This window comes from Arachis ipaensis, chromosome B2 (genome assembly GCF_059453495.1).
Source record: "Arachis ipaensis isolate K30076 ecotype BB chromosome B2, ASM5945349v1, whole genome shotgun sequence".
In the NCBI taxonomy this organism is placed as follows: Eukaryota; Viridiplantae; Streptophyta; class Magnoliopsida; order Fabales; family Fabaceae; genus Arachis; species Arachis ipaensis.
This window is the reverse complement of record NC_142437.1, coordinates 48,630,580-48,644,143: the sequence shown is the minus strand read 5'-3', so window position 1 is coordinate 48,644,143 and position 13,564 is coordinate 48,630,580. Positions and strand designations below refer to the sequence as shown.

The window sequence follows — 13,564 nt, the reverse complement described above, 5'->3', positions numbered from 1 at the left end:
TTAAGTTGGATTTTTAATTCAATTTTTCAGCCCAAGTGCACCTCCCAGGGGCAAGCTCAGTTGGAAAACCAAACTGAGCCCCCAAGTGTTGCTGTCCGTGTCAAGTATGGTGCGCCAGCCTCTTGGTCATTGCGTGACAATAGAGCTCAGTTGGAATTTTGAACTGAGCTCTAGGCCGTGTCATGGTGCGCTTGGCTTGCTCCTTGTTGCATCAATTTGCGTGTCACAGCCCCCTTGGTGTGCAAAATTATGCGCCAAAGTGTGGGGAGCTTGGGGGGAGGTAGTGCTCAGTTGGGAAAACCAACTGAGCTTTCCATGGTGTAGCGCTTAGCTTTGCACTCCAAGGTCCCAGGTTCAAATCTTGGTGGAGGAAGTCTGAAGCAATTTTCTTTGGAAGAGTGGGCGCTCCTCCTTGTCTCTTCATGAAGCTCCCTGGTTCGATCCTCTTGGAGTGCATCTTGGCTCATTTTCTTGCTAGCTTGGTGGCGCTCCTCCCTTGTGTTCCAAAGAGTTCCCAAGTTCGAAACTTGGCCCAAGCATGTTAGTTTATTTTCCTTCCAAGCTAAGTAGCGTGTGGTTCAAAGTTCGAATCATGGAGGAGGCATTTTGGCTATTTTCTTCTCATTTTCCTTGCAAGGAGTAGCGTGTGGTTCCAAGTTCGAACCTTGGATGAAGCATTTTGGCTATTTCTTCTTGATTTTCCTTTGTGAGGAATGTTCCTTGCCTCCCATTGGTCCTTGGTTCGAATCTTGGTGGCTTCATTTATGGGATTTTTGCTTTGAATTAATTTTTGAGAGCCCCCGATAAAGCTCAATTTGTGAACTGAGCTTCATGTTGCCTCCTTGCTTTCTTTAGTGTTCAGTTGACTAATTGAACTGAGCTTAGTGCTTTGCTCTTTCCCACTTTTCCTTGTGAAGCTCAGTTTGCTTTCTCAACTTAGCTTTCCTTTCTTCCTTGATTTTTGCCACGCTTTTCCTCTCTTGGGCACGCTTGTTGCTTCCTTTGGGCACATTCCTTAGGCCACGCTTTTCTTATTTTCTTCTTTCTTCACCTATAAGTAATCAAAACAACCAATCAAAGTATCACAAAATTCACAAGGTTTATAAATCAATTAATTATCAATCAAATTTAGCTTAAACCTCATGATTTAACATCAATTACATGGTGGTTGATTGATTCAAAGAAGTCATGCATTTTCATTCCAAATTACTTACTTAGAATGCAAGAAAGTGCATAAAACCTAATAAAAACAAAGAAAAAGGCTAGTGAAACTAGGCTAAGATGACTTGTCATCACGGACTTGAGGAATCAGAATTAATTCATCCACTTAACTTACCTTCATAGTTAGAGGTTAACAAAGTGGGAGAAAAATCCAATTCTCATTACAATTGATAAGGATAACCAGGATAGGACTTCCAGTTTTCATACCTTGCCAAGAGCCTATTTTATAGTTATTTATTTTATTCTTATTATCATTCAACATACTGCTTCCTTACTTTCAAAACCCCCAATTTACAAACTCATAACCAATAATAAGAACACCTCCCTGCAATTCCTTGAGAAGATGACTTGATGTTTAAATACTCGGTTATCAATTTTTAAAAAAGGGTTTGTTACTTGTGACAACCAAAACTTTTGTAAGAAAGGTTGATTGCTTGGTTTAGTAACTATACTTACAACGAGTATTTATTATAACTTCTAAACCATCAATTTTCAGTTCTTCAAAATGGTGCCGTTGCCGGGGAATTGCAAACGTGTGCCTTATTATTGGTTATTGTAAATATTTGCTTTTTACCTGTTTATTTGTTTTTATTTTTTATTTTTCGTAAATTAAGAGGTTATTGGTTTTTATTTAGTTATTAAAAATTTTTCAAAAAATTTGTTCTTGGTGTTTATCTTGATCTTCAAGTTGTTCTTCGTGTTCATCTTGACCTTCAAGTTGTTCTTAGTTGTTTTCTTCGTTTTGATCTAAAAATTTTAAGTTTGGTGTCATTTTATTGTTTTTCTCTTTCCTCATTTAATTCAAAAATTCAAAAAATTTAAAATTTAAAAATTTAAAATTCAAATTTCAAATTTCAAAATTTAAATTTCAAAATTCAAATCTTTTTCAAAAAAAAAATCATATCTTTTTCAAAATCTTATCTTATCTTATTTCCAAAAATCAAATTTCAAAATTCAATATTTAAATTTTAAATTTTAAAATTCAAATTTCAAAATTCAAATTTCAAAAATTTAAAATTCAAAATTCAAAAATTTCAAATTTCAAATTTCAAATTTCAAAATTTAATTTTCAAATTAAAAAATTTAAATTTCAATAACCTTTTAGTTTAAATTCTTTTTATTTTTGTTTTTAATTTTTATTTACTACTATGAACTCTCACCCCTTTGGCTATGAGTCTGGTTATAATTATGTTGCAGGAAGAGGAAATTACAATGAGAACAGGCATCAAGGTTGGAACAATCAAAGATTAGAGGAGCCACAAGGATTTGATAAACTCTCATGGCAACAACCACCTCCAATGGACTATCAACAACCACCACCATATGCCTATAAACCCTCTCCTCAACATGACTTTGGACCACCATACTCACAAGCCCCTCATCACCAAACACCACCATATGACCCTAACCCACATCCACCATACCAACCACCCTATGAACCAAATGAACCATACATAGATCCACCCCAACCTCCATTGGATAACAATACACTCATCTCTAACATCATTGGTCTCACCTCTACACTCCAAAATCTTATTTCCCGCATGAACCAACCCTCTACTTCCAATATTCAACCCTCAAGCTCTAGTGCACTTCCTTTTCAACCACATAATGATCTTTTCATCCTATCACCACCCTCCATGGGAGAGCACCGACATCCATCAATCCAAGAGCAAGATCATCCCAATTATGCTATTGATATGGAACAGGAAATAAAGAATCATCTTCGCAAATCCATACTTCATAAGGAGCTAGAGGAGGCCCTACGGGTAAAGGTAGGAGAGACCCTTGAAGATGAAAGAGTAGTTGAAAGGAGTTGTCATAGAAAGAAAATTATCGAGGATGAGTACAATTTTATACTTAAACAACTGGACAAAGTAGCAATTATTAAAAAGGAAGAAGTGGTTGCAGACTTAAAAGATGCTGTACCTCCATTGGAAAGTCCAGTCATAGAGCCTTCTTCCACGGTGTTTGATGTTAATGTTGAGGAGAGCATACAACCTCCAAGGCATATCATGATTAAGGACTTGGAAGAGGTTAGTCAAGAAATGGAGATTAAAGAAGAAGAAGCACAGCCTCCCATGCCCTTGGTGAGCAATGAAGAAGAGATTGAATTGGAAGAATGCTACCAAGAGGAAGAGGTTGATATTGAAGAAACTTGCAAAGAGGTGGAAGTTGTCAGAGAAGAGCACAAGGGAGTGGAGCTTGCAATTTCATTAGGAATACCTCCCCCTAAGTTGTCATCATCCTTCACAACATTCAAGTGGGTAAAATTCATATCACTTAGCTTTCTGATTCCACTTGAATGTGGGCTACTGGAGACTGATGGTCAACTTAGAGCTCTTTGTGGCATAAAGAGTAAGAGGAAGATGGTCAGTGGTAAGAATTGTCCTGCAAGGTTCATTATGGCTAGAAGCTTTAAGTTTAAACACAAAGGTTGGTGTAAAGCTCCACTGAATGGGTCTAGGAAGTTGTTTGGCCACTTTTGTGAGAATTCAGATTGCTTGCTACCCAGATGGAATCATGATGATCAACACAAAGATGGGTGCAAAGGCAAGGTCTGGGACCCCGGAATTCAGCCTAGAAATCAACACTCTTGGGGCCTTGTCACTTCTTTCAACCTGCTAGAAGGCTTTCTGCGCCTAGTTTGGGATCCCGGAGGCCATTGGAATCACAAACATTGGTGGAGATTCCTGGATGAGTTCAAGCACAAGCCACCATAACAGGGAGATCACCAAATGTCCAACTTAAGGACTTTAACTAAAAGTGCTAGGTGGGAGACAACCCACCATGGTATGATCGTCCCTTTTTCAATTTTAAGTTTATTTAGTTTTGTTTGTTTCTGAGTTTTATTTTATTGAACCTGGAACCATGCATAGCATTCACATTAAGCATTGCATTCTGTATACTTCATAAAAAAAAACACGCACGCAACGCGGCAGTGTCGCTGACGCGTCCGCGTCACTAGTGCATGCGGAAGAAAAGAAGATTGAACAGAGAGTCATGCGAAAGCGTGGCTGGAGGCATGCCTTTGGCACAAATCACCCCATGCGATCGCATCGCTGACGCGTCCGCGTCATGTGGGCACACTAGCCTCCCACGCGACCGCGTCACCCACGCGGCCGCGTGACCTGAAAATCAACGTAAAGGGGTGCATGGCCGAAAGTTGTGCTGGGGTAGGGCTGAACTCGTGCTAGAAGCCCAATTCCTCCCACGCGAACGCGTCACCCATGCGTTCGCGTCATATTGGAAATAAGGCCATCCACGTGATCGCATCAACCACGCGACCGCATCACCCCAAATTTCGGCAATAAGCAACTGAACAGAGAGTTGCGCGAACACGAGGCTGCACTCGCGCCAATCGCACAAATCAGGCCACGCGATCGCGTGACTCACGCGTCCGCGTCACATGCGGCGCACAGATTATCCCCATTAGCCAAAATATCTTATCTTTTCTTCCCCAAATCCTTATTTTTGTTTTCCTTTATTATTATTTCTTTCTTTTCTCTTCTTTCCCTTCTCATTCTTCCTATCTTTTATTTTATTTTACTTAATTTATTTTCATATTTCATTCACTGCATCTTACTTTTATGCATATTTTTATTTTCTTTTCTAAATTAATTAATTTTTCTTTCTTTGGTGTTAAAATTTTCTTATTTAACTGTTGCATCTTCTCTTGAATTATTTTAGACGCTTAGAGACTTGTTTAATTCTGGTTAGATAATATTATTTATATCAATGCCAATCTTTTATACCTGTATTACTTTTACATTGACATGAATTTTTATTATCTCTCCTTACCTACACTCTCTTCCCTATTTTTGCAAATTTTTGCACTCTTGATTTGCCATGTACTTCTACTGTTTTCTCATTTGCATGTTGTAGCTACCATGTAATTGAGACCTTTATTATTTGGCATTAACACCCATATTTTATTTATGTTCTTATCTTTATTTCTGGGTTACTATTCTTCTTTTTCTCTTCTTTCAGGCTGGCCACCGAAGACGAAAAAAGGGAAAACCTTCTAAAAGGGGAGACAAACAAGTCCATCTGCACAATCCTTGAAGAAAAGCATCAGTTGGAACAATCCGTCCACCTGCACATCTCAGCATGCACCGAAGACGGTGCAATCTTTAAGTGTGGGGAGGTCGATACCAATCTCCATGGGTTAGTATTTCCTTCTCAAACACCAATGTTTTATTTTCCTTGTTAGTTGTTGCATTTGCATGTTTGATTGCATATTTATTTGATTTTTTGCATATTTTACCATTTGGTTGAAGTAATATTTTCTTTTTCAAGAAACCTTTTAGAGCATTTCACTAATTTGAATAAAATTTAATATTACACTTGTTTGAAGAAATATTATTTTGGAACATGGGTTAGAGCTCGAACACACAAAACCTGTAAGATTTTGAGCTTATTTGAATTGGTTGCATTTTATCAACCAATATTTTATTTTGGTGTGTATTTTTCTCTCTAAAATTGTGATCTTTGTCTTGCTTAATTCTATATTTCCATTATTTGATGTATGCATACACTTACATGATTGAGGCCTTTGTTTCACTGAGCTTACATACCCATATGGCCTTACCTTTCATTATCCCTTGCAAACCAATTTTGAGCCTATTATACCCCTTTGTTCTTTACTTTAGCACATCATTAACTCTAAGCGAAAGACAATAATGCCTTTAATTTGAATCCTTGGTTAGCTTAGACTAGTGAAAGTGCTTATGATTTAAGAGTGGGAAAATTGGGTTTGGAAACATTTGGTTTGAGAATTGAGTATGTTAGAATTTTCTGAAAATGTGAAAGAAATGTTTAGGACATGATTCATGCATCCAATAATTTAATCATATGCATTGAGAAAAATAAAAGAAAAAAAATATAAAAAAAAAGTGAGAAAAAGAAAAGAAAAAAAAGAGCAATTAAGCAAAAAGGGGACAAAATGCCCCAAAGTGGTGAAAGCAATGCATATCTACTGTACTTGAAAGTAGAATGCATGAATATGTGGAAAACATGGTTAATGGATAGTTAGATGTGGTATTATGATTACATGGATTGTCTTAAGTTAGGTGGGAAAAGTTTAAGTTAATTAAGGATTCAGATTTTAGTCCACTTGGCCAAATACAATCCTACCTTGACCCTAACCCCATTACAACCCTTAAAAGACCTCTTGATATGTGTATCTCTGCATTAAATTTTTGTTGATTGGTAGAAGAAAAGCAAGCCTTAGAAAGCAAGGTTAGGAGAGAATTGAGAGAATCGAACCTTAAACACTTGAGTGATTAGAGTGTATACACTATCAGTGAGGGTTCGATGCTCAATCCCTTGTTCCCTGCTTTCATGAGCTATTTTCTTCTTGCAAGTCTATCTGTACTTCATTTTCATGATTTGAATTAGTGAAATCCAGTTCATATTTCCTCTTTAAAGATTTGTTTACTTTTAACTAAGTAGGTAGAAACATTTTGCATGTAGTTGCATTCATATAGATAGGTTGCATTTCATATTAATCTATCATTCCTCTTCACTTCTTTATAGCTTCTCTTGAGCTTAGCATGAGGACATGCTAATGTTTAAGTGTGGGGAGGTTGATAAACCACTATTTTATGGTTTATCTTGTGCTCAATTGAGTGATTTTTATCAACTCTTTACCCACTTATTCATACTATTTGCATGATTTTACATTTGCCTTCCTCATTATGTGCTTTGATTGAAAACATGCTTCTTTGGCCTTAAGTTCCCTATGTTTAATCCTCTCTTATTTCCATTAGATGCCTTGATACGTGTGTTAAGTGTTTTCAGAGATTACAGGGCAGGAATAGATTAGAGGATAGAAAGGAAGCATGCAAAAGTGGAAGGAATATAAGAAACTGAAGGAACTGCTAAAGCTGTCCAGCTTGACCTCTCTGCACTCAAACGGTCATAACTTGAGCTATAGAGGTCCAAATGATGCGGTTCCAGTTGCGTTGGAAAGTTAACGTCTGGGGCTTTGATTTTATATATAATATGCCGTAGTTTTTCTGATGCTAGGTGACACGAACGCGTGCTCCACGCGGCCGCATTGCAGTGATGAAAAATCAGCGTGTTCGAATTCGCAACCAGCGAATTCTGGGCTGTTTCTGACCCAGTTTGCAGCCCAGAAAACACAGATTAGAGGCTATAAAGTGGGGAAATGCATCCATTGATAAACAAGCTTTCATATTCACAATTTTAGGATTTAGATGTAGTTTTTTGAGAGAGAGGTTCTCTCCTCTCACTTAGGATTTAGTTTTAGAATTTAGGATTAATTCTTCTTCATCACAGGTTCAATGTTCTTTTATTTCTTTTTTTAATTTAATTTATGAACTCTTCCATGTTACATTTGATATCTTTATTAGTGCTAATTGAGGTATTTCAGAATTATGATCGCTTTCTTTTATTTATTATATAAATAATTTGAATTTTTCTCTTTTGGCTTTGGTTGAGTCATTGGAGACACTTAAGTTATCAAACTCATTGTTGATTGAAAATTGGAATTCTTCAAGAATTAATTCGGGTTCCAATAACTCTAACTTTTCCCAAGGAAAGACTAGGACTTGAGGAATCAGAATTAATTCATCCACTTAACTTACCTTCATAGTTAGAGGTTAACAAAGTGGGAAAAAAATCCAATTCTCATTACAATTGATAAGGATAACCAGGATAGGACTTCCAGTTTTCATACCTTGACAAGAGTCTATTTTATAGTTATTTATTTTATTCTTATTATCATTCAACATACTGCTTCCTTACTTTCAAAACCCCCAATTTACAAACTCATAACCAATAATAAGAACACCTCCCTGCAATTTCTTGAGAAGACGACCCGAGGTTTAAATACTCGGTTATCAATTTTAAAAAAAGGGGGTTTGTTACTTGTGACAACCAAAACTTTTGTAAGAAAGGTTGATTGCTTGGTTTAGTAACTATAATTATAACGAGTATTTATTATAACTTCTAAACCATCAATTTTCAGTTCTTCAAAGAACGAGTATGCATCTTAGTAATAAATCAAACACGGATCGAAGAGAAACAGTAATACTTTTATTAATTCATAGGACTCAGCAAGGCTCCTCCCTTCAACCTAGGAGGTTTAGAAACTCATACTGAAAGGAAATACAATGGTTAATTCGAATATGGTGTGCGTCCTCCTCTGTGGAGAATGTAAAATTTCCCACTTGGTGAGTGTTTGGGCTGAGCTTTGATGAGATCCACGTGCTATGAGGCCTCTAGGGCATTGAACACTGGCTAGGGAGTCCTCTTTGGGCATTTGGACGTTGGACTCCGCCTTGTGGGTGCTGGACGCCAGGAAGGGGGCAGGAGGCTGGCGTTGGATGCCACTTTTGGGCCTTCTAATCTCAAAAAAAGTATAGACTATTATATATTGCTGGAAAGCTCTGAAAGTCAGATTTCCATAGCCATTGATAACGCTCCATTTGTACTTTTGTAGCTCTAGAAAAGCTCTTCCAAATGCAAGGAGGTCAGAGCCAGATAGCATCTGTAGTGCTTTCTCTGTCTCTGAATCAGACTATTGCTCCAGCTCCTCAATTTTTGCCAGAAATTACCTGAAATTGTAAAAAAACACAAAAACTCAATGTAGAATCCAAAAATGTGAATTTAACACTAAAACCTATAAAAACTTAATAAAAACTAAACAAACATACTAAAAACTATATAAAAATGATGCCAAAAAGTGTATAAATTATCCGCTCATCACAAAACCAAACTTAAACTGTTGCTTGTCTCCAAACAACTAAAAACACAGTAGGATAAAAAGAAGATTAAGATACAATAAATTTCTAAGTTTCCAATAAAGCTCAGTTACAATCAGATGAGCGAGACTTAATAGCTTTTTGCTTCTGAATAGTTTTGGTATCTCACTATCCATGAAAACTTAGAATGGTTGGCATCTTTAGGAACTTAGAATCCAGATAATATTATTGACTCTCCTAGTTTAGTTCTTTTTTATTCTTGAACACAGCTTTTAGAGCCTTTGCTGTGACCCTAAGCACTTTGTTTTCCAGTATTACTACTGGATACATAAATGCCACAGACACTTTACCTGGGTGAACCCTTTTGGATTGTGATTCAACCTTGCTAGAATCCCCAGATAGAGGTGTCCAAAGTTCTTAAGCACACTCTTCTTGCTTTAGATCATGACTTTAACCGCTCAGTCTCAAGCTTTTCACTTGACACCTTCACGCCACAAGCACATGATTAGGGACAGCTTGGTTGAGCCACTTAGGCCAGGATTCTATTCCTTTAGGCCCTCCTATCCATTAATACTCAAAGACTTGGATACTTTTACCCTTGCCTTTTGGTTTAAAGGGTTACTGACTTTTTATTCTTGCCTTTTGGTTTAAAGAGCTATTGGCTTTTTCTGCTTGCATTTTGACGCGGCGGAAATCGGCCGATTAAGAACTTAATAATAAAAATGCCTTGCAAGTACAGTTCTTAAGCAGCAAAAATCCGCTTGTCAATTTAGAAGAATTATCACATATTTAAGAATAAGATTACTGGGAGTATCAATCCCAGGTTGTCTCCCAACGAGTTGCCAAAAAAGTGCAGTTTATTGGTTAGAGGTTTTCCCAGAAATTTTGAGTTTGAGAAACAGGATAATAAGTAATTGTAAAAATTAAACAACGGAAATCAACGAGAGAATTTATATAATTAAATTAAAAAGCCTTGATCGGGAGAAGATCAATTGAAATTTCTATCCTTGTTGGAATTTCCCAAGTTTAATAATAAAAGGTTGTTGCTCTACTTGGTCATCCCTTAATTAATAAGGAAAATTCAAGTAACTAACTAACCAACTATGTCACAGGTCCCAATCCTTTCCTAAGAAGGGATTAGAGTAATAGACTAGAGTTGTCAGTCATTAACTACCCATTAGAATTAACACTTGAGTATCCCAACTCAAGGTTCTCCTCTCAATCAACTCCCAATCAAGTTAGGGAACTACTCCATTATCATGAATATAAACTTCACAGAATTAAAAGGGGGATAAAAGGAAAACATGAAAGACTATAATTAAAAATCAATTAAAAGTAAAAAGGTTCTTGTATTAATAAATCCTAAAATGCAACATACTTATCCAAATAGGGTCAATGGGCAGTAAAAAGAAAGGGAATTAAGAAAACAAACTGGAATAATGAAACTTCCACGGAGGTAATGATCCTTCTCAGTATCCAAAAGCAAAAGCATGAAACTCTAAAACTATGAATGTGAAGAACCCTAGAGGAAGGCGTAGAATTCTCTCTAAGATTCGAAAAACTAAACTAAAAACTATGTGTAATGTGAATGTCTGAATGTCCCCTTGAGTCTCTGCATGTTCTGTGGCTCTATTCTGTGTTTTTGGGCCGAAAACTGGGTCAAATCTTGGGCGGAAATCGCCCCCAGCATTTTCTGTTATTTCTGCAGATCGCGCATGTCACGCGTACGCGTCAGTCAAGCTTGTGCGTCATTTGGCGAATTTCCTTGTCACGCGTACGCGTCAGGCACGCGCACGCGTCATCTTGCAGAACTCCAATCCACGCGTACGCGTCAGGCACGCGCACGCGTCGCTGCAAATTTCTTCATATCGCGCGCTCGCGTGAGCCATGCGTGCGCGATGGTGCTCACTAGTTATCTCCTTGGTTTCTTGTGTTCCTTCCATTTTTGCAAACTTTCTCTCCATTCCCTAAGCCATTCTTGCCCTATAAAGCCTGAAACACTTAACACACGGATCACGGCATCAAATGGTATAAAGGAGAATTAAAATATACAAATTAAAGATCTCTAGGAAACAAATTTTCAACCATAGGATAAAACTAGGAAGGAATTGTAAAATCATGCAAATCATATGAATAAGTGGGTAAAAGCTTGATAAAACCATTCAATTGAACACAAGATAAACCATAAAATAGTGGTTTATCAACCTCCCCACACTTAAACATTAGCATGTTCTCATGCTTAGCTCAAGGAGATAAAATAAATGAGTAGGAAAAAGTAAGACTCATGCATTGCAATGCAACCTATGCATGAATGCAAATATATGCTAAGATGATTTTTTTTGCCTACTTGGTTAAAAGTAAATAAGTTCTTCAAGATAAAAAATAAATCAGATATCATTAATTAAAATCATACAGTAAAAACAAGTAAACTTGTAAGAAGATAGCTCATGAAAGCAGGAAACATAGAATCAAGCATTGAACCCTTACTAAGAGTATATGTGCACTCTAATCACTCAAGTGTATAGGGCAATCACTCTACTCTTCCATAGTCATTCTTTCTAAACTTTGTTCTTCGCCTACCCAATCAACAAGTATTTAATGTACCAATGCAAACATCATGAGGTCTTTTCAAGGTTGTAATGGGGACAAGGTAAGGGTGAGAGTATATATATGGCTAAGTGAGCTATAAACTGAATCCTTGATCAAACCTAAGCCTTCACCTATACATACTCTAGATACTTTTAAATTCATACCCAGCTACCCAAAATTCTACTTTTGCAGTACATACTCATGCATCAACTCTTTTTTTAATTTGTATCACATATGCATTGATCTTTTCATTAACTTAACATTGCATTGGGGTAATTTTGTCCCCTTATTTATTTACTTATTTATTGAATATTTTTTAACATAAAAATGAACATAACATTATCAATGCACATGGATTTTTAATTTTCTGGTCTTACATGAGTAGGTACCCAAATTCCCAATATTTTATCAATTGTAAAAACATAACATATTCCCTTATTAACCCATGTTTCCACAGTTTTTCCACACTTAGTTAACACACAATCTCTATCTTAAGGTAACCAAAGATTCAATTGGGGTATTTAATTTGTTTTTCTGCTTAAGGCTAGTGATGTGGTTAAATATAGAACAAATGGGATAGAAAGGCTCAAAGTGGCTAACAAGGGTGACATAAAAGGGTAGGCTATGTGGGATAAGTGAGCTAATAAAGTAATGACCTCATTCATATGCATGCATATAACATATTAAATATTGGACATATAGGATGGAACAAAATATAGATTACAATCATAGAGAAGAAAACACACAAGAATAAAATATTATGGTTAAATAATGTAACCATGTAATTAAGCTCAAGTCTCACAGGTTATGTGTTCTAGCTTTAAACCATGTTCCAATTTACAGTCTTCAAACAAGTTTAACACAAAAAAATTCTGATTTAAATTAGTGAAATTTTTCAAAAAATAAAGTCTTAAAAAGAAACTTATTATTTTTCAATCAAATAGAACATGAATGCAAATATCTATTACTATGCAATTTATCCTATCCTGAACAAAAGAGGAAAAAAATAATTTATTGGTGCTAAGAAAGAGAAATTACCTCTGGAAGTCAGGTACTAACCGACCTCCCCACACTTAAAGCTTGGCACCGTCCTCGATGCCATCAGTCAGGAACAACAGGGGGCTAGTAGTAGCATCTCCACAATCGGGACCGTCATGGCTCCCTGTGCTAGTAAATGAAGAGGAGTCCGGGGTGTCTGAGTCTTCTTCAGGTGGGTAGTTACCAACAAGTAGCTCCTTGAGGTATGTAAATCGGCGCTTGTTACGGCGCTCTCTTCACTTTCCTTGCCGGTCAAGCCGGTCTAACCTTTCAAGTATCTGATGGAGCAGTTGGTTTGTTGAAGGTGCTTGTCATGTGGAAGGAGAAGGAATATCTTTGGTCGGTTCTGTAGGCCGGCTAGTAGTGACTGCTAGAGGTCTGATATATTTCCCATTAGGGACATACTGATCATCCCGTGGAATCATGGCCTTGGTGTTCCCAGCTCTGTAGGAGACTCCGGCTGCTAAGACTAGATCCAAAATCAAGGTGGGAAAAGGTAGGTTGCCCGCAATCTATACGTGTCCTATAGCAATCCGGATGTGTCTTGGTAAATTGAGAGGCTGGTCTGTAAGGATACACCAGAGTAAAACAGCCATGTCTACAGTGAAGGAGGACTCATGAGTGCTCGGAAAAACATAATGGGACATAATCTGTGCCCATACTCGAGCCTCCAAGGTGAATGCTAAAGCCAATATTCCCTTAGGGCGGGATCAATGGTATCCATAGATCCATCTGCTGCCAGGTTGTGCTATAACTTTGAGAATGGCGTCCCAGTCAAATTGGTATGTTTGGCGCTTGAAAGAGGCTTCTTGGAATGCGTCCAATCATTCTGGAGCAGGGGGAAGATCTAAAGCTAGCTAAATGGCTTCTTCAGTTTTGGGGACTTGCTTCTGACGGACATAGACAGACTGTAGGGTTGGCATGTGAAATTTTGAGTAGAATTCAACTACCCATGAAAGATTGACCTACCGTGGCTGTCTCCGTAG

At 37.2% G+C, this 13,564-nt stretch overlaps 1 protein-coding gene across 1 annotated transcript; it reads left to right on the top strand.

Moving 5' to 3' along the window:
• The first annotated feature begins 2,369 nt into the window (after positions 1-2,369).
• LOC148573899 (uncharacterized) lies at positions 2,370-3,944 on the top strand. Its single transcript, XM_088504482.1, has one exon. The coding sequence runs from the start codon at positions 2,370-2,372 to the stop codon at positions 3,942-3,944; it is 1,575 nt and encodes a 524-aa protein (XP_088360608.1).
• The last annotated feature ends 9,620 nt before the right edge of the window (positions 3,945-13,564 follow it).

Excerpts from the sequence above, each read along its gene's own strand:
- LOC148573899 (XM_088504482.1), top strand. The coding sequence starts at position 2,370 with ATGAACTCTCACCCCTTTGGCTATGAGTCTGGTTATAATTATGTTGCA.